The sequence below is a fragment of the Carassius gibelio genome, chromosome B3 (assembly GCF_023724105.1).
Source record: "Carassius gibelio isolate Cgi1373 ecotype wild population from Czech Republic chromosome B3, carGib1.2-hapl.c, whole genome shotgun sequence".
In the NCBI taxonomy this organism is placed as follows: Eukaryota; Metazoa; Chordata; class Actinopteri; order Cypriniformes; family Cyprinidae; genus Carassius; species Carassius gibelio.
The window spans coordinates 35,935,810-35,955,891 of record NC_068398.1 but is presented as its reverse complement, the minus strand read 5'-3'; the positions used below and the strand labels follow the sequence as shown (position 1 = coordinate 35,955,891).

General features: G+C 38.4%; 3 protein-coding genes and 1 long non-coding RNA gene across 5 annotated transcripts in view; 1 reads left to right on the top strand and 3 right to left on the bottom strand.

Annotated features, from left to right (window-relative positions):
* LOC127953394 (zinc finger protein 501-like) overlaps positions 1-20,082 on the bottom strand; it is a 485,311-nt gene that overhangs the window by 87,792 nt on the left and 377,437 nt on the right. The window lies entirely within an intron of this gene.
* LOC127953369 (zinc finger protein 271-like) overlaps positions 1-20,082 on the bottom strand; it is a 137,270-nt gene that overhangs the window by 86,840 nt on the left and 30,348 nt on the right. The window lies entirely within an intron of this gene.
* On the bottom strand, positions 5,323-12,328 carry LOC127953408 (trichohyalin-like). The gene is made up of 5 exons (XM_052552650.1): positions 11,287-12,328; positions 10,624-10,662; positions 9,836-10,231; positions 9,378-9,432; positions 5,323-5,469 (listed from the first exon to the last, which is right to left on the bottom strand). Exons 1-4 carry the CDS (start codon positions 11,983-11,985, stop codon positions 9,406-9,408), a joined length of 1,161 nt encoding a protein of 386 aa, XP_052408610.1. The 5' UTR covers positions 11,986-12,328; the 3' UTR covers positions 5,323-5,469; positions 9,378-9,405.
* LOC127953505 (uncharacterized) lies at positions 10,172-12,046 on the top strand. Its single transcript, XR_008153272.1, has 6 exons — positions 10,172-10,309; positions 10,349-10,467; positions 10,624-10,662; positions 11,131-11,286; positions 11,677-11,715; positions 11,949-12,046. It is a non-coding gene; the product is annotated as an uncharacterized LOC127953505 (long non-coding RNA).

The window sequence follows — 20,082 nt, the reverse complement described above, 5'->3', positions numbered from 1 at the left end:
TAAGTCAGAAAAAAAAACATCTACAGAGATATCATTGACTTAAATGCACAGACACTATTTAAACTTAACAGAGATGACATCACTGAATTCAACGATGTACTGCCTATAACTGTCATTTTGCATTATTGACACACTGTTTTTGAATATTCAATCAATTCAATTCAAGTTTATTTGTATAGCGCTTTTTACAATACAAATCGTTACAAAGCAACTTTACAGGAAATTATGTTTCTACAATATTTAGTAATAGCTGATAAGTGGTGATTGTCAGTTTGTGCACATATGACAGGATTTTTTAAAAAATTAATACAAGACGTAGTCAACCAGACGATGAACATTATTAATATTATTAATAATTAATATATGATGCAGTCACACTTGTAGCAATATATTTAGTTCTGTTTGTTGATTCAGGGATAGCATCATCTGGGGTCCTCTGAGGGTCAGCATCATCTCTTCTCAGGTGTTCTGGATCCAGACTGGAGCTTGTGTAAATCCTAGCCGTGGCAAAACATAGAAACAAATAGAGACATCATTAGCATAGCTGCTGATCCAACAAAATAAAATTAATTAGTTTAACCCAAGCTAAAGAATAAAATGTGCATTCGATCAGATGCAACTACACTCACAATTTAAGATACATTATTCAAATGCTTGGCGAAAGAGATGGGTTTTTAATCTAGATTTAAACAGAGAGAGTGTGTCTGAACCGAACATTATCAGGAAGGCTGTTGTCCCGCTGTCTAGTTTCTGTTTCCCTGGGTGTCCACTAGTGGGCTCACTTCCCCTCAGGCACTTCACTGTAGGCACTAGAATTCCTCTAGTCTTGTCCTGTCATCACAGTAATTGCACTCCTGTTAATTGCACCAGTTGCAGTCACTTTATTGTCATTAGTATCCCTATATATACCAGTCTTTTTCTGTTAGTTTGGATGGAGTCCTTACCCTTTGTGTTGCCAGCATTCTCGTATTCAGAGTTTCTCCATAGTCTTCTCATCCTCCGAGTTCCCGTTCCTTTCTTTTTCCAGTTCCCTCCTTTGTTTCCTTTGTTTGTTTTGTTTTGGACTGATTGTTTGGTTTTGACCTTGGCTTGTTGTTCACCACGATTTGGATTATACTTAATAAATAACTGCAATTGGATCTCACTCTCTCCCTGTGTCTCTCTGGTACACGATCTTCACAGCTGTTCCAGAGTTTGGGAGCCAAATGTGAAAAAGCTCTACCTCCTTTACTGGACTTTGCTATCCTAGGAACTACCAAAAGTCTGGCATTTTGTGACCTTAGGGAGCGGAATGGATTGTAATGTGGTAGAAGGCTAGTTAGGTACGCAGGAGCTAAACAATTTAGGGCCTTATAGGTAAGTAATGATAATTTGTAACTGATACGGAACTTAATAGGTAGCCAGTGCAGAGACTGTAAAATTGGGGTAATATGATCATATTTTCTTGACCTGGTAAGGACTCTAGGTGCTGCATTTTGGACTACCTGTAGCTTGTTTATTGAAGAAGCAGGACTACCACCTAGAAGTGCGTTACAATAGTCCAGTCTAGAGGTCATGAATGCATGAACTAGCTTTTCTGCATCAGAAACAGATAACATGTTTCGTAGCTTGGGAATGTTTCTAAGATGTAAGAATGCTGTTTTTATAACATGGGAAATATGATTTTCAAAAGACAAGTTGCTGCCTAATATAACACCCAGATTTTTGACTGTAGAGGAAGCAACAGTACAAGGAAGTAACAGTACAACAGTACATAACAGTACAACACTGAATGTTGTTCAGTTGCTTTGACACAATGTATTTTGTTTAAAGCGCTATATAAATAAAGGTGATTTGACACTAGGGGTTGTTAAAGACTAGTGATTTTTTAAAATCAACTTTTAGGTGATGAAAGTCGAGTCGAAGTCGACTAGTCGCTGATGAGATAAGCTTGGAGCTGTAAAAATTATCTTTACACAGCTATGGTATTTGACACAGTGCTGCATACATGGTTATTTCTCTTATAACAGCTCATTTTTATCAGTTCATTTGTCTTTTGAGTGGTTATATTTCTCACAGATTTCTACTCATTCTAAATCAGATACAGAAAGTAGCACAGTAAAGATCATTCATATGAATGCATTAGTAAGAGCAATTGTGTGTGTGAATTCATTCTACCTGGCAGCGTCTCTCTACTAGTGAAGTTGTGGGATTTAGTTGAGACATAAATTCAGAAATGTTCAGTTTCTAAACTATTTTATTGAGCAATCATAGAACAGTGTTTACAGTACATTTCCACACTGAATGATTCTGTGCGTGAGCGATCTGTGGTTACTCTCAAAAACTGCCCATCCCTGGTTTCCCCTCAAATGTTGTTTTTCAACCTAAAGCAGTTACGTGCACAAGTTACATAAAATAACTCAATTTCCCTATGGACTATATATACTACCTTATTCATTGTATGTTAAAAAAGATATGAATAAAAAAACACAATTCTTTGTAATGTTTTATTAATTTTTTTTTTTTTTTTTTTGTACAGCTGAACATTGAGAAACAAGAGTTTGAAACAATACAAGTAAACAAAAGTGGGGGAACCTTACTCATCTGTGGAGTCTTTGTTTTTCATTGCTCTCATCTTTTCCTTAAGACACGCATCTATCAACGAAAAAGTGCCATTTATTACGGCAGGACCAAGACCATGTGTTGCCAGGTCAAATGTGTCCCAATTGTTCTCTAGAGCAGCCTTTAAATCTTTCAAAGTCTTCCTGCAATAAAAAATACAAAAAGTTATTTATTTTTCCAGTTCAACTGATCATTGAATCATTAAGTTAAAGGGTTAGTTCACCCAAAAAAAATAATAAAAAACCCTCATGTCGTTCTACACCCATAAGATCTTCATTCATCTTCAGAACACAAATTAAGATATTTTTGATCAAATCCAATGGCTCAGTGAGGCCTCCATTGCCAGCAAGACAATTAACACTTTCAGATGCCCAGAAAGGTACTAAAGACATATATAAAACAGGGGCCTGTACCATGATGGTAGCTGAACAAATTCAGAGTTACAGGATTAGTTTTGAGTTGACAAAACCAAACCTCTCCAATCCGGCTTTGTTGGTACCATAATGCTGTTCATCAACTTTCTTTGTCAACTCAGGCTTTGATCCTGAGTTTGTGGAGCTCGTGCACATGAATATGTGACATCACTGGCGAACAGCCAATCACGAGCCTTGCAACAGAAAGCAAGTTTGATTTACTTCTCGCGAGAGACCCAGCGATAATCAAAACTAAAGGTTAAAGGTTTGGCTAAAGGTTAAGAGATTGAAGAATATGACAAATTTAAATGTCATATGAAAAATGAAGAAGGACTAATAAAATAAATGATCTTGCTCCATCAGTGTAGTCACAAGTGGAACTTGTTAACTTAGTTTATACATTTGAAAATATATAGTGATAGAGACTGGAACATGTAAATTCAGATTTGTAATTTTTTAAATAGTTCAGTCTTTTGATACTACAGCTTATTTATATTACATGATCTGTATACATTAATATTTATTTAAAATAATTTATAAAAACAGTTAAACTAAAATTGCTTGTGTGTAAGAGATAAATAATAATTTGAATCACAATAATTATATAAATCATAAAATGATGTTATTATCATTAAAGCCAGACTTTTTTTTTTTTTTTTAAGCATAAGTGACCTTTAACTGGGAGCAAGATAAACTGGAGTGACTTTGTGTCAGACATGTGTCACTTCTCTCACATCTGATTGGTTCACCTTCAGTCTGAGATCTTGAATCCAGAACATAACCTGCACCGGAGCAGGTTAGCCGTGCAGCGTAAGATACCATGGCAATGAACACCGATTAAAGCCGAGCTACTTTCATAGTACCTAAAACCCAGGGTTGGCGGAAACTAAGCTGAAACATAGCTGGCTAGCCACCTAATCCAGCTTCATGGTACAGGCCCCAGGTCTTGTGACTATGGTGGTTCAACTTTAATGTTATGAAGTGAACAAAAATACTTTTTGTGTGCCAAAAATGACAAAATAATGACTTTATTAATCAATATCTAGTGATGGTGATTTCAAAACACAGTTTCATGAAGCTTCAAATCTTTACAAATCTTTTGTTTCAAATAATTTGTGTCTGAGGATGAACGAACATCTTACAGGTTTGGAACGACATGAGGCTGAGTAATTAATTACAGAATTTTTATTTTTTGGTGAACTATCCCTTTAACATCAAGCGTAGTAGTAAATTGATATTAAATTACCTGCAGTCTTCGGTTTTGACCATAGCTGCATGGACATTCCCTTCTTTAAGCAAGGCTTCACCCACCCTTTTCTGGGGGATAAATTTTGCGGCAAGGAACATTATGTCCCCAGCCAGATCCTTGCATTCATCTAAAATACAAGTAAATACAACAGCAAAATTATTTGTAATAATGTCCAACTTATAAGCAGTACAAAAAAAATAACAAAAGATGAAGTATGTGGATACACTCATCGTCCACCTTATTAAGACTACCTGTATATTCATGCAGTTATCTAATTAGCCGATCACGGCAGCAGCATAATGTAAACATAACAACAACATGCAGATACATTCCAAGAGCTCTGGTTAATGATGTTCACATCAACTATCAGAATCAACAACACAATAACCGTGGCATGGTTGTTGGTGCCATATTTCAGATCCTGCTGATATACTGGGATGTTTCTCACACAAAAGTCTCTGAGTTTGCACAGAATGGTACAAAAAATATTAAGTAAGCAATAATTATGGGGGTGCAAATGCCTAATCTGAGGCACAGAAACTGTAAAAGTTACAGATCACATTTTCCCCATTCTGATGATTGATGTGCTTTTGACCTGTATCTGTATGATTTTATGCAGGGTGCAGTTGCCATATGATTGGCTGCTTGTATGATTCTATGAAGGACATGGTGTACAGGAGTTCCTATTAAAGTGGACAGTGAGTGTATATTCCAAAACTGGTAGTAAAACAGAAAATCAGGCTATTAACATAATATATTGACTTATTTTGGTAAAACTGAACACCATAAAACTTGCCTATAGTGGCAAAACAACTTGTCAACGATTACATTTACATTTTATTTGTACATTTATATAACTTTATAACAATACAGTTATAAGTAATGTGGAATTTTAGTGGAAGTTATATTGTTATAAAATTTTACTATAATAAAGAAACTTATTATTCAAAACCACAAAACAAGGATACTGGTCTCAGAATTCCCTTTAGAGTTATTACTACTACTATATTTTTACCTTCACAAAGTTTGGAGCACTGTGAAGTGAACTTTGTGCGCTTTGAGGGATTCACCTCCAACTCTGCCAACTTCTCTGTGATTTTCGTTTTTTGTCCCTTGGCCTTCCGTAGATAAGCCACAACAGTGTTTGCTGAGTAACTCTCTGGAGGAGAGCACCTCCTCTGTAGTTCATCCAATGTGACCAGGTATCTGAAATATCAATGTGTTATGTACATTATAAAAATCCTTGAAAAGGCAGAGGTGCTTTATCTTTTAAAAAAAAAAATCTTTAAAGTATACAAAAGAAAGAAGGATTTGAACCATGGCAATAAGATAATTAACTTGATTTTTAAAATAACTGATATACAGCATAATTTGCTATAATTAATAACTCATTTATATATACAGGCTGGTCATATAATTAGAATATCATCAAAAAGTTCATTTATTTCATTAATTTCATTCAAAAAGTGAAACTTGTATATTATATTCATTCATTATACACAGACTGATATATTTCAAATGTTTATTTCTTTTCATTTTGATGATTATAACTGATAACTAAGGAAAATCCCAAATTCAGTATATCAGAAAATTAGAATTTAACTTAAGACCAATACAAAGAAAGGATTTTTAGAAATCTTGGACAACTGAAAAGTATGAACATGAAAAGTATGAGCATGTACAGCACTCAATACTTAGTTGTGGCTCCTTTTGTCTGAATTACTGCAGCAAGGCGGCGTGGCATGGAGTCGATCAGTCTGTGACACTGCTCAGGTGTTATGAGAGCCCAGGTTGCTCTGATAGTGGTCTTCAGCTCTTCTGCATTGTTGGGTCTGGCATATCGCATCTTCCTCTTCCCAAAACCTCATAGATTTTCTATGACGTTAAGGTCAGGCGAGTTTGCTGGCCAATTAAGAACAGGAATACCATGGTCCTTAAACCAGGTACTGATAGCTTGGGCACATTTGAAATATATCAGTCTGTGTGTAATGAATGAATATAATATAAGTTTCACTTTTTGAATGAAATTAGTGAAATAAATCAACTTATTGATGATTATATGACCAGCACCTGTATATATTAGGGGTGTGACGAGACGGGTATCTCACGAGACAAGACGAGACTCAAGATTGAGTTCACGAGATGAGACGAGACAAGATTTTTACACACTATTTTTAAGAAATCCTCAATGGCGAAATACATGACTAGAAAACATATTCTGCAGGTGTATTTGAAATGTTTTAACTAATCATCTTGTAATGAATGTCATTTCATTTCTACTTTGATTATGAATTATCATATGCAGTAAAAGGCAACAATACTCAAGCACTGTAAAAGGTTTTGCCACAAACTCAACTCACTGACTTCACTTCTGTATGATTTCAGTCTCTTCAGACCTTACTGTACATGATTTATGAGCTTCTACAACCTTTGACCTCCTAACTGAACTCCTTTCCACAAACTGATCATAGAAATAAAAACAGTATAAATAAAAATGGTAACACTTTACAATAAGGTCTCATTTATTAACATTAATGTATTAACCAACATCAACTAACAATGAGCAATATATTTGCTACAGTATTTATTAAAGGTGCTAAAGAGGATGTTTTGTTTTATACATTTTTGCAATATTACTTGAAACTGTCTTTACTAACTGATAAAAGACTATTTATTAGGTGCACTGAAAGGAATAATTTTAATATACATCATCTGTGCACGAGGTAGGGCCTTAAAAACATCAGCCAATCATTTATGCGATCATCACGTAAATGATTTGCCCTCTGTCTCAGTAGCCCCTCACTGCAGAACACAAGATCTAGGGGGTGGTTGGATCCCCATCTAGGGGGTGGAGATTGGTAGGTTTAGGGGTGGAGATGGGTAGGTTTAAGGGTGGCGGTGGGTGGGTTTAGGGATCAGGGGGTGGAGACGGGTAGGTTTAGGTATATGTAAGGTGGGAGGAGTTGGATCTGGATCCAACCACGCCCCCTGGACTTGTGTTCTGCAGTGAGGACCATCTCCTTTGTCTTGTCAATCACTGCCACGACGTTCCTTGTGAGAGACGTACGTGGCTGCACGCTCCAGTAACACTGCACACTCCACAGGCACTGCATACAATGTTTTTGTCAGGAGACAGGAGTAACAACTGCAGATTATGAGTTACCTGCGGTGAGTCCGATATTATGAATCCACTAAGTGTGTGCGCAGCTTTGAGTGAATGTAAATTGATACTTATGACTGATCGCGCTCAAAAAAATGTCAGTGGAGGCGTAATGTAAATGTAGCGGTGGCATATTCTTTCCTAATCATCCTAACACTCTGTCATGGCAACATCACAAGAATACTTCACTTCATCTCATCACATTTTAGTCTCGCGAGATCTCGTGACACATATATACAGTATTGTTCAAAATAATAGCAGTACAATGTGACTAACCAGAATAATCAAGGTTTTTAGTATATTTTTTATTGCTACGTGGCAAACAAGTTACCAGTAGGTTCAGTAGATTGTCAGAAAACAAACAAGACCCAGCATTCATGATATGCACGCTCTTAAGGCTGTGCAATTGGGCAATTAGTTGAAAGGGGTGTGTTAAAAAAAATAGCAGTGTCTACCTTTGACTGTACAAACTCAAAACTATTTTGTACAAACATTTTTTTTTTCTGGGATTTAGCAATCCTGTGAATCACTAAACTAATATTTAGTTGTATGACCACAGTTTTTTAAAACTGCTTGACATCTGTGTGGCATGGAGTCAACCAACTTGTGGCACCTCTCAGCTGTTATTCCACTCCATGATTCTTTAACAACATTCCACAATTCATTCACATTTCTTGGTTTTGCTTCAGAAACAGCATTTTTGATATCACCCCACAAGTTCTCAATTGGATTAAGGTCTGGAGATTGGGCTGGCCACTCCATAACATTAATTTTGTTGGTTTGGAACCAAGACTTTGCCCGTTTACCTGTGTGTTTTGGGTCATTGTCTTGTTGAAACAACCATTTCAAGGGCATGTCCTCTTCAGCATAGGGCAACATGACCTCTTCAAGTATTTTAACATATGCAAACTGATCCATGATCCCTGGTATGCGATAAATAGGCCCAACACCATAGTAGGAGAAACATGCCCATATCATGATGCTTGCACCTCCATGCTTCACTGTCTTCACTGTGTACTGTGGCTTGAATTCAGAGTTTGGGGGTCGTCTCACAAACTGCCTGTGGCCCTTGGACCCAAAAAGAACAATTTTACTCTCATCAGTCCACAAAATGTTCCTCCATTTCTCTTTAGGCCAGTTGATGTGTTCTTTGGCAAATTGTAACCTCTTCTGCACATGCCTTTTTTTTTAACAGAGGGACTTTGCGGGGGATTCTTGAAAATAGATTAGCTTCACACAGACGTCTTCTAACTGTCACAGTACTTACAGGTAACTCCAGACTGTCTTTGATCATCCTGGAGGTGATCATTGGCTGGGCCTTTGCCATTCTGGTTATTCTTCTATCCATTTTGATGGTTGTCTTCCGTTTTCTTCCACGTCTCTCTGGTTTTGCTCTCCATTTTAAGGCATTGGAGATCATTTTAGCTGAACAGCCTATCATTTTTTGCACCTCTTTATAGGTTTTCCCCTCTCTAATCAACTTTTTAATCAAAGTACGCTGTTCTTCTGAACAATGTCTTGAACGACCCATTTTCCTCAGCTTTCAAATGCATGTTCAACAAGTGTTGGCTTCATCCTTAAATAGGGGCCACCTGATTCACACCTGTTTCTTCACAAAATTGATGACCTCAGTGATTGAATGCCACACTGCTATTTTTTTGAACACACCCCTTTCAACTAATTCAACTAATTGCCCAATTGCACAGCCTTAAGAGCGTGCATATCATGAATGCTGGGTCTCATTTGTTTTCTGAGAATCTACTGAACCTACTGGTAACTTGTTTGCCACGTAGCAATAAAAAAATATACGAAAGACCTTGATTATTCTGGTTAGTCACATTGTACTGCTATTATTTTGAACAATACTGTACATAAACATATATATATATATATATATATATATATATATATATATATATATATACACATTTATTTTAATTTTTGTTTTATTTACATTTTTGCTTGATGAGAGTCTGAAACTTTTAAAACACTTTCCACCAGGAATCCCCCTGGAAGGGTGAATAAAAAGAAAAGTAACAGTATCAGTATGGGAGAGGCATAGCATGCTTTCATTTAAATTAAGTTAAAAGTAATTACTATGTCTATAGATTAATAAATACATTGTGGTTTTCTTTGTTTATAACAGTGTCAATATAAACACTGGTTCTTTACTACACAAATCAACACACTAATCACATTGTTTACTACAGTAACATTAAAACCACTGATTTTTTTTTTTTTTTTTACAATGGCTAAAACCTTCCACAGGTTAAAGAAGTACATAGCAGCAGCAAATGGCATAATATCTCAATATTAACAACCTTAATTTCACATGAAAATTCATGTAGGACAAAGTGTCCACAAATTTTTAAACAAATTTGTGTTTTTCCAAGATCTTACTTAAGACTTTACCTTGAACTTGGTTAAGTCCCGAGCTGCTTTCTTCCTGAATTCCTTCATTTTGTTTGCTTCCTCCTGAGCTGTCTTCTCCCTCAGGTTCGTTCTCTCTTCCTCCTGAGCTGTCTTGTCCCTCAGGTTCGTCCTCTCTTTCTCCTGAGCTGTCTTCTCCCTCAGGTTCGTTCTCTCTTCCTCCTGATCGGTCTTCTCCCTCAGGTTCGTCCTCTCTTTCTCCTGAGCTGTCTTCTCCCTCAGGTTCGTCCTCTCTTCCTCCTGATCTGTCTTCTCCCTCAGGTTCGTTCTCTCTTTCTCCTGATCTATCTTGTCCCTCAGGTTCGTCCTCTCTTTCTCCTGAGCTGTCTTCTCCCTCAGGTTCGTCCTCTCTTCCTCCTGATCTGTCTTCTCCCTCAGGTTCGTTCTCTCTTTCTCCTAATCTATCTTGTCCCTCAGGTTCGTCCTCTCTTTCTCCTGATCGGTCTTGTCCCTCAGGTTCGTCCTCTCTTTCTCCTGATCTGTCTTGTCCCTCAGGTTTGTTCTCTCTCTTTCTCCTGATCTGTCTTGTCCCTCAGGTTCGTCCTCTCTTTCTCCTGAGCTGTCTTCTCCCTCAGGTTCGTTCTCTCTTCCTCCTGATCTGTCTTGTCCCTCAGGTTCGTCCTCTCTTTCTCCTGATCTATCTTGTCCCTCAGGTTCGTCCTCTCTTTCTCCTGATCTATCTTGTCCCTCAGGTTCGTCCTCTCTTTCTCCTGAGCTGTCTTCTCCCTCAGGTTCGTCCGCTCTTTCTCCTGAGCTGTCTTCTCCCTCAGGTTCGTTCTCTCTTCCTCCTGATCTGTCTTCTCCCTCAGGTTCGTCCTCTCTTCCTCCTGATCTGTCTTGTCCCTCAGGTTCGTCCTCTCTTCCTCCTGATCTATCTTGTCCCTCAGGTTCGTCCTCTCTTTCTCCTGATCTATCTTGTCCCTCAGGTTCGTCCTCTCTTTCTCCTGATCTATCTTGTCCCTCAGGTTCGTCCTCTCTTTCTCCTGATCTATCTTGTCCCTCAGGTTCGTCCTCTCTTTCTCCTGATCTATCTTGTCCCTCAGGTTCGTCCTCTCTTTCTCCTGATCTATCTTGTCCCTCAGGTTCGTCCTCTCTTTCTCCTGATCTATCTTGTCCCTCAGGTTCGTCCTCTCTTTCTCCTGATCTGTCTTGTCCCTCAGGTTCGTCCTCTCTTTCTCCTGATCTGTCTTGTCCCTCAGGTTCGTCCTCTCTTTCTCCTGAGCTGTCTTGTCCCTCAGGTTCGTCCTCTCTTTCTCCTGAGCTGTCTTCTCCCTCAGGTTCGTCCTCTCTTCCTCCTGATCTGTCTTCTCCCTCAGGTTCGTCCTCTCTTCCTCCTGATCTGTCTTGTCCCTCAGGTTCGTCCTCTCTTCCTCCTGATCTGTCTTGTCCCTCAGGTTCGTCCTCTCTTTCTCCTGATCTATCTTGTCCCTCAGGTTCGTCCTCTCTTCCTCCTGATCTGTCTTCTCCCTCAGGTTCGTCCTCTCTTCCTCCTGATCTGTCTTGTCCCTCAGGTTCGTCCTCTCTTTCTCCTGATCTGTCTTGTCCCTCAGGTTCGTCCTCTCTTTCTCCTGATCTGTCTTGTCCCTCAGGTTCGTCCTCTCTTTCTCCTGATCTGTCTTGTCCCTCAGGTTCGTCCTCTCTTTCTCCTGATCTGTCTTGTCCCTCAGGTTCGTCCTCTCTTCCTCCTGATCTGTCTTGTCCCTCAGGTTCGTCCTCTCTTCCTCCTGATCTGTCTTCTCCCTCAGGTTCGTCCTCTCTTTCTCCTGATCTGTCTTGTCCCTCAGGTTCGTCCTCTCTTTCTCCTGATCTATCTTGTCCCTCAGGTTCATCCTCTCTTTCTCCTGATCTGTCTTGTCCCTCAGGTTCGTCCTCTCTTTCTCCTGATCTATCTTGTCCCTCAGGTTCGTCCTCTCTTTCTCCTGATCTGTCTTGTCCCTCAGGTTCGTCCTCTCTTTCTCCTGATCTATCTTGTCCCTCAGGTTCGTCCTCTCTTTCTCCTGATTTTCTTGTCCCTCAGGTTCGTCCTCTCTTTCTCCTGAGCTGTCTTCTCCCTCAGGTTCGTTCTCTCTTCCTCCTGATCTGTCTTGTCCCTCAGGTTCATTCTCGCTTTCTCCTGAGCTGTCTTCTAACATAATTGATGTATTTAGAAATAATATTAAATGAATAGAGAACAGACTATCTGTTAGTCAATTTTAATAATAGTTTATACAGCCTCTAAAAATGTAAAGTGCCATATAGGGTTAGTTTGCCCTGAAAAAAATATCTGTCATTAAGTAGATCCACTCCCGTAAGACCTTTGTTCATCTTTGGAACACAAATTAAGATATTTTTGATCAAATCTGATGGCTCAGTGAGGCCTCTCTTGACAGCAAGATAATCAACGCTATCAGATGCCCAGAAAGCTACTAAAAACATGTTTAAAACAGTTCATGTGGCTACAGTGGTTCAACTTTAATGTTATGAAGTGATGAGAACACTTTTTGTGCACCAAAAAACGAAATGACTTTATTCAACTATATCTAGTGATGGGTGATTTCAAAACACTGGTTCGTGAAGCTTTGAAGCTCTATGAATCTTTTGTTTTGAATCAGTGGTTCAGAGCGCATATCAAACTGCCAAAGTCACGTGAACCATTGACATTTCAAAACACTTATGCTGTAACGAAGCCTCGATTACTGAAATCATCTGACTTCAGTGATCCGAACGTCTGATTTGAAACAAAAGATTTGTAAAGCTTAAAAGCTTCATGAAGCAGTGTTTTGAAAATCAGCCCAATACTGAGGATGACGAAGGTCTTACAGGTGTGGACCGACTTGAGAGTGAGAAATTAATGACCGAATTCTCATTTTTGGGTGAACTAACCCTAAACTTTGCAGTTGTTAGAAGGATTATTTTATAATGTAGTCACAAGGGTCATTTAATCCAAAATGTACTACCTTTGCAAAAAAGAAACTCCGGTTTCCCAGGAAGACATCTTTTATGAATACTGACAAAACATATTGAACATTTTTCCTAGAAAGATCATTTGCATGAAAAAAAGGTTAGATCAAGGTTATCCAATTCCTAAGGAACATTTATTTATTGTATTTATCTTTTATTCCCCAACTAATTAAACAATTTAATCTGGTGTACTAGATCAAAAAACCAATGGACAAACATCAGTTGAAGCTTAGAATCTAACTTTATTTTCTAATATTTAAATTGTCATTCGCATCACTTGCCTTGTTCTTCCTGGGTACTTTATGAAAACAGATGCCACAAATACCTGACCTATCTGAAACACATAGGAAACATATTTGCTGCATTATTGATCTTTCGACAGGAAACAACCAGTAGGAACGTCTCAGGTTACGTATGTAACCATGGTTCCCTGAGAACAGAGAACGAGACTCTGCGCTGACAGCGCTATAGGGAACGCCCTCCTTGACCCGTGCTCGAAATGCCAAAAATCACAACACTCCAATCCTATTGACTGGCGACAGCCTATCACATCAAACGGTAGAGAGAAAACGATTGTCTAACCTGCTGCGAACGGGTTCCCTCCTCACGCACTCCCAGGGCAGCTGCAGTCTGCTCGAGATGTGTTCCATAACCTCCAGCAACTCCGAAAAAGCCACGCAGGGAGGCCTAGCCACTTTGGCCATCTCCTGTTCTCCGGGGCTTTGATCCAAGAGAGCACTCGCTCCTGGGTCCGAGGATGTCAAACATAGCACATCGCCGTCATCCGCCAGAAGCGCATCCTCGTCAGCCGCTTCGGCTTGAGAAAGATTGACACCCCTTTCACATTCCTCAGCAAGCTCCACCTGCGAGCCCCATGATTTCAGCCGCCGCTCAGCCTCAGCACATTCGGGGCCGGAACCACCAGGCAGCGGTGACGGCACCTCGAGAAGAGGGCCAAACGAGAACGGAGCGTTTTCATGGGAAAACGCTCACAGTTAGCACAGGCAGCACCCTCGAGTACTGACTGTGCGTGCTCCTCGCCCAGACAAGAAACACACAAGTTTTGTGTGTCCTCCGGTGTCAGAAACCTGGGACAAGGATCAGTTTGATGTGATAGACTGTCGCCGGCCAATAGGATTGGAGTGTTGTGATTTTTGGCATTTCAAGCACGGGTCACAGAGGACGTTCCCCATAGCACTGTCAGCGCAGAGTAGAAGTTCACTTTCGAAAGGGAATTCTAAATTCATACATGAACATGGTACTTACCAAGTGAACTAAAGAAAAGTGTCCCCAGACGCTCTCCCTCTCTTCCTGGATAGGAGAGCACGTAAGGTATCCCCCCGAGCCTCCAAGTATGGCCTCAGCAAACTAAAGGTGTTCCAAAAAGAATGATTAGTTCAATGCCATAATCAACTGAAATGTTGTAGAATTTCTAAAACCAATAAACCAATTAGTCATATGAAATATATGCAATATCATTACAAATGACAAAAGTTTCATGATCCAAAAAACTGACAATGATTTTTTTAGTAGTAGTAATAACAATAATAAATGAAAAGCATTTTACCACAGCTGTGAAAACACCACATGATATGCTATCATGCTGTAAGCTATGTTTCCTGAGTACTCTTTTCCATGGCCCCTGGTAGCCTTTTTAAGCAGCAAATGTGCTGAAATGTAGATAAAAATTAAAATATGTAATGCAGATGTGTAAAATAAAGTTTACATAGAAAAGCAAAAATGTAATTTTGTTTTTTGGGGGTAAAAAATGCCTGTACCTCCAGTTTCTGCTATTTTGTTAAATTGTTCATCTGTTTCCCCAAGTGAATTAAGGTCTGTAATTGCACGGTCAACAATGCTGCAGTGCTAGAAAAAAAAAAAAAATATGTTACACTGGGAGCCAATATGCTTGACATGTTTATAATATGTACATAGTTACTTGGTAAGTAACTTACAAAAAAAGTCCAATGATTCCCGTCCTCCAAAAAGGGACCAACAACCTCTGTTTTATTTTCAAACATGTTCTTCTTAAAAGGAAAGTAAAATTATGAATGTAAAATGAAATGTACAGTATTGTTCAAAATAATAGCAGTACAATGTGACTAACCAGAATAATCAAGGTTTTTAGTATATTTTTTATTGCTACGTGGCAAACAAGTTACCAGTAGGTTCAGTAGATTGTCAGAAAACAAACAAGACCCAGCATTCATGATATGCACGCTCTTAAGGCTGTGCAATTGGGCAATTAGTTGAAAGGGGTGTGTTCAAAAAAATAGCAGTGTCTACCTTTGACTGTACAAACTCAAAACTATTTTGTACAAACATTTTTTTTTTCTGGGATTTAGCAATCCTGTGAATCACTAAACTAATATTTAGTTGTATGACCACAGTTTTTTAAAACTGCTTGACATCTGTGTGGCATGGAGTCAACCAACTTGTGGCACCTCTCAGCTGTTATTCCACTCCATGATTCTTTAACAACATTCCACAATTCATTCACATTTCTTGGTTTTGCTTCAGAAACAGCATTTTTGATATCACCCCACAAGTTCTCAATTGGATTAAGGTCTGGAGATTGGGCTGGCCACTCCATAACATTAATTTTGTTGGTTTGGAACCAAGACTTTGCCCGTTTACTAGTGTGTTTTGGGTCATTGTCTTGTTAAAACAACCATTTCAAGGGCATGTCCTCTTCAGCATAGGGCAACATGACCTCTTCAAGTATTTTAACATATGCAAACTGATCCATGATCCCTGGTATGCGATAAATAGGCCCAACACCATAGTAGGAGAAACATGCCCATGTCATGATGCTTGCACCTCCATGCTTCACTGTCTTCACTGTGTACTGTGGCTTGAATTCAGAGTTTGGGGGTCGTCTCACAAACTGCCTGTGGCCCTTGGACCCAAAAAGAACAATTTTACTCTCATCAGTCCACAAAATGTTCCTCCATTTCTCTTTAGGCCAGTTGATGTGTTATTTGGCAAATTGTAACCTCTTCTGCACATGCCTTTTTTTTAACAGAGGGACTTTGCGGGGGATTCTTGAAAATAGATTAGCTTCACACAGACGTCTTCTAACTGTCACAGTACTTACAGGTAACTCCAGACTGTCTTTGATCATCCTGGAGGTGATCATTGGCTGAGCCTTTGCCATTCTGGTTATTCTTCTATCCATTTTGATGGTTGTCTTCCGTTTTCTTCCACGTCTCTCTGGTTTTGCTCTCCATTTTAAGGCATTGGAGATCATTTTAGCTGAACAGCCTATCATTTTTTGCACCTCTTTATAGGTTTTCCCCTCTCTAATCAACTTTTTAATCAAAGTACGCTGTTCTTCTGAACAATGTCTTGAACGACCCATTTTCCTCAGCTTTCAAATGCATGTTCAACAAGTGTTGGCTTCATCCTTAAATAGGGGCCACCTGATTCACACCTGTTTCTTCACAAAATTGATGACCTCAGTGATTGAATGCCACACTGCTATTTTTTTGAACACACCCCTTTCAACTAATTCAACTAATTGCCCAATTGCACAGCCTTAAGAGCGTGCATATCATGAATGCTGGGTCTCATTTGTTTTCTGAGAATCTACTGAACCTACTGGTAACTTGTTTGCCACGTAGCAATAAAAAAATATACGAAAAACCTTGATTATTCTGGTTAGTCACATTGTACTGCTATTATTTTGAACAATACTGTATGTAATACCTTTAATTCAGTAAGAGCAAATTAAAAACTATTCTTTGAGACTAGCAATGAATATTTGTCTATATTAGTTATACCTGTAACACTGGTAAGAACTGGCTTTTCAAGTTTTGTCAGGGTACTTCTTACCTTCGTAAAATAACTGCTCCTAGCCCGGGTGTCACCCTCCAGAATGTGACCCAGGGTCTGATTATTAATGGCCAAAACATCTGGCCGCTTCTAAACAAAAAAAATGAAAGGTACTGACAATCATTTTTAAAATAAGTGCAACTTCACAAGGTCAATGAAGTGCATGAAAAAAAGCAAACTAATTATCCGAACAATACCAGCGACCATTTTATGACCATTTTGATGTCTTCATTCACAAGTGTTGATGGTACTGTTCCAATAATTCTTGTATTGAAAATACTCCTAGGCAGGGTTGGGCCATAACGAAAATATATATCACAATACGTCAAGACATTTTCACAATACATGATAAAATACTCAGGTGTGTTAGATTAGACTGGTGTCTTCCCCTTATATAGAAAGTGTTCAAATTAGTTTAGTTAACATCTTACCCTGCTGAACAGATGGAACAAGGCATCCATTATCTAAGGAGATATCAACCAAAGAAAAAAAGAGGGGAAAAAAGAAAAAAGCACAAAATTACAAATACTAAAAGTGATAGCAAACTTGTTTTGCGAATTTTGAGTTCAAGCTTTCAAAATTAGTGTTTTGAGGAGAACTGTGAAAAGAATAAAACTTCTGAATGCCTTAGACTTATATTTCTAATGATTTTATCCAAACTAACATGCATAAAAGGGATAGTTCTATGGTAGTTAATTCAGTTATATTTTCCAAGATCAATGTATAGTACTCTAGTACACTAAAATTACACAGTAATATGAATCTATTGAGTACTGCAGCCCTGAGAGCAGCACATAGTACACTAAAATAACACAGTAATATGAACAAACAAAATGTGTTTTCTGTATGGATCAGGCGGACTTAATGAAAATGCTAATTCATTATTTGCCAGCAGGAGATGTTTTAAAGCATAGACATAAAGCGCGAGAAATAGAGGTTTCCCCAGTAACAGCTGTAAACAAAGCAGAGCATATATGCAAGTGTTCTTTCAGAAATACAGCGATATAAAAACACCCGTGCCTCGTTTTGATATTTAAACATAAATGTAAGGAATTATTATTATTAAACGTGCAGTACATTACGTAACGTTACGTTACTTCATGTTAACGAAGCCTTTTTGAAAATCGATCAGTTTTAAAATTGTGGCGAGTCTCCAAAAATAAATAAACGTATGGGAAACACATCCCGCAGCACAGCCACTTGAGCCCAACTTCAGTCTACTCATCACCTTGGCTTTAACTGCGTTTGTAGATGGCACCGCAGCCAGACCGATATACACAACACAGACCGGAAGTTAACTTAGGTCCAGGCGCGTGCGCCCGATGAAACCGTCTATACTACACTAAAATAACACAGTAATATGAATCTATTGAGTACTGCAACCCTGAGAGCAGCATATAGTACACTAAAATAACACAGTAATATGAATCTATTGAGTACTGCAACCCTGAGAGCAGCATATACTACACTAAAATAACACAGTAATATGAATCTATTGAGTACTGCAGCCCTGAGAGCAGCATATAGTACACTAAAATAACACAGTAATATGAATCTATTGAGTACTGCAACCCTGAGAGCAGCATATACTACACTAAAATAACACAGTAATATGAATCTATTGAGTACTGCAATTCTGAGAGCAGCATATAGTACACTAAAATAACACAGTAATATGAATCTATTGAGTACTGCAACCCTGAGAGCAGCATATAGTACACTAAAATAACACAGTAATATGAATCTATTGAGTACTGCAGCCCTGAGAGCAGCACATAGTACACTAAAATAACACAGTAATATGAATCTATTGAGAACTGCAGCTCTGAGAGCAGCATATAGTACACTAAAATAACACAGTAATATGAATCTATTGAGTACTGCAGCTCTGAGAGCAGCATATAGTACACTAAAATAACACAGTAATATGAATCTATTGAGTACTGCAGCTCTGAGAGCAGCATATAGTACACTAAAATAACAGTAATATGAATCTATTGAGTACTGCAGCTCTGAGAGCAGCATATAGTACACTAAAATAACAGTAATATGAATCTATTGAGTACTGCAGCTCTGGGAGCAGCATATAGTACACTAAAATAACACAGTAATATGAATATATTGAGTACTGCAGCCCTGAGAGCAGCATATAGTACACTAAAATAACACAGTAATATGAATCTATTGAGAACTGCAGCTCTGAGAGCAGCATATAGTACACTAAAATAACACAGTAATATGAATCTATTGAGTACTGCAGCTCTGGGAGCAGCATATAGTACACTAAAATAACACAGTAATATGAATATATTGAGTACTGCAGCCCTGAGAGCAGCACATAGTACACTAAAATAACACAGTAATATGAATCTATTGAGTACTGCAGCCCTGAGAGCAGCACATAGTACACTAAAATAACACAGTAATATGAATCTATTGAGTACTGCAGCCCTGAGAGCAGCACATAGTACACTAAAATAACACAGTAATATGAATCTATTGAGTACTGCAGCCCTGAGAGCAGCATATAGTACACTAAAATAACACAGTAATATGAATCTATTGAGTACTGCAGCCCTGAGAGCAGCATATAGTACACTAAAATAACACAGTAATATGAATCTATTGAGTACTGCAGCTTTGAGAGCAGCATATAGTACACTAAAATAACACAGTAAAATGAATCTATTGAGAACTGCAGCCCTGAGAGCAGCATATAGTTCAACAGAGAGCAGAATCGTGCAGCTTGAGGGTGAACTTTCTCTTTTAAAACATTTCTTACACACACAAGTTGAATTATAAAATACAAGAGAAATGTTACCTCATCAGATACTTCGTTGTTTTCTATGAGGGATTCAAAACTCTCCATGTAAAGTGGATAGGGTCCAATCCTTCCGATGCCTCTTCCATGCAGTCCTCCAGACGTCATAATTTGTAAGACTGCATAAATTATTATTTTCCCCTTATTTAAATGTTTTTAAACTATTGTTTTAATATTCTATATTTTAGTGTTGAAATAATGTGCAAAGATCACAGAATAACATTTTCTACAGAAAATACAGGCCTATAAAGTACTCTTGTAATCTTAGACTACACCCTTTTCCCTTTATTGTTTATTAAAATACATTGTATTCAGGTAGCCTAGCTAATGCACATTACAAAAAAAACAACAACACATACTTACCATTCATTTTTCTCAGAAAGAAATGCTCCTTGAAAGCAGAGGAATAAGCTGATAATAAAACATTGGAAACATTAGCATTACCTATGGAGAACAATGGCACCAATTTTAAAGCATCAAATATTAGGATAAAATTAAAGCTGCAAGCAGTGATGAAAGTGCCTTTGCACCCAGTGGCTTTAGGAAAACCGGTGGGCAACCGAATATCATACTTGTACATTAAACGTAGCACAAACTGTGCTTAATTGACATTTTGAAGGTGCCGCTATCAAGC

Coding starts and splice junctions, on each gene's coding strand:
- LOC127953408 (XM_052552650.1), bottom strand. CDS start 11,985: ATGTTAGAAGACAGCTCAGGAGAAAGCGAGAATGAACCTGAGGGACAA. Junction 10,663..11,286: donor AGGAGGAAGAGAGGACGAAC/CTGAGGGACAAG, acceptor GAGAGGACGAAC/CTGAGGGAGAAGACAGATCA. Junction 9,433..9,835: donor GGGACTTAACCAAGTTCAAG/GTAAAGTCTTAA, acceptor TCACCCTTCCAG/GGGGATTCCTGGTGGAAAGT.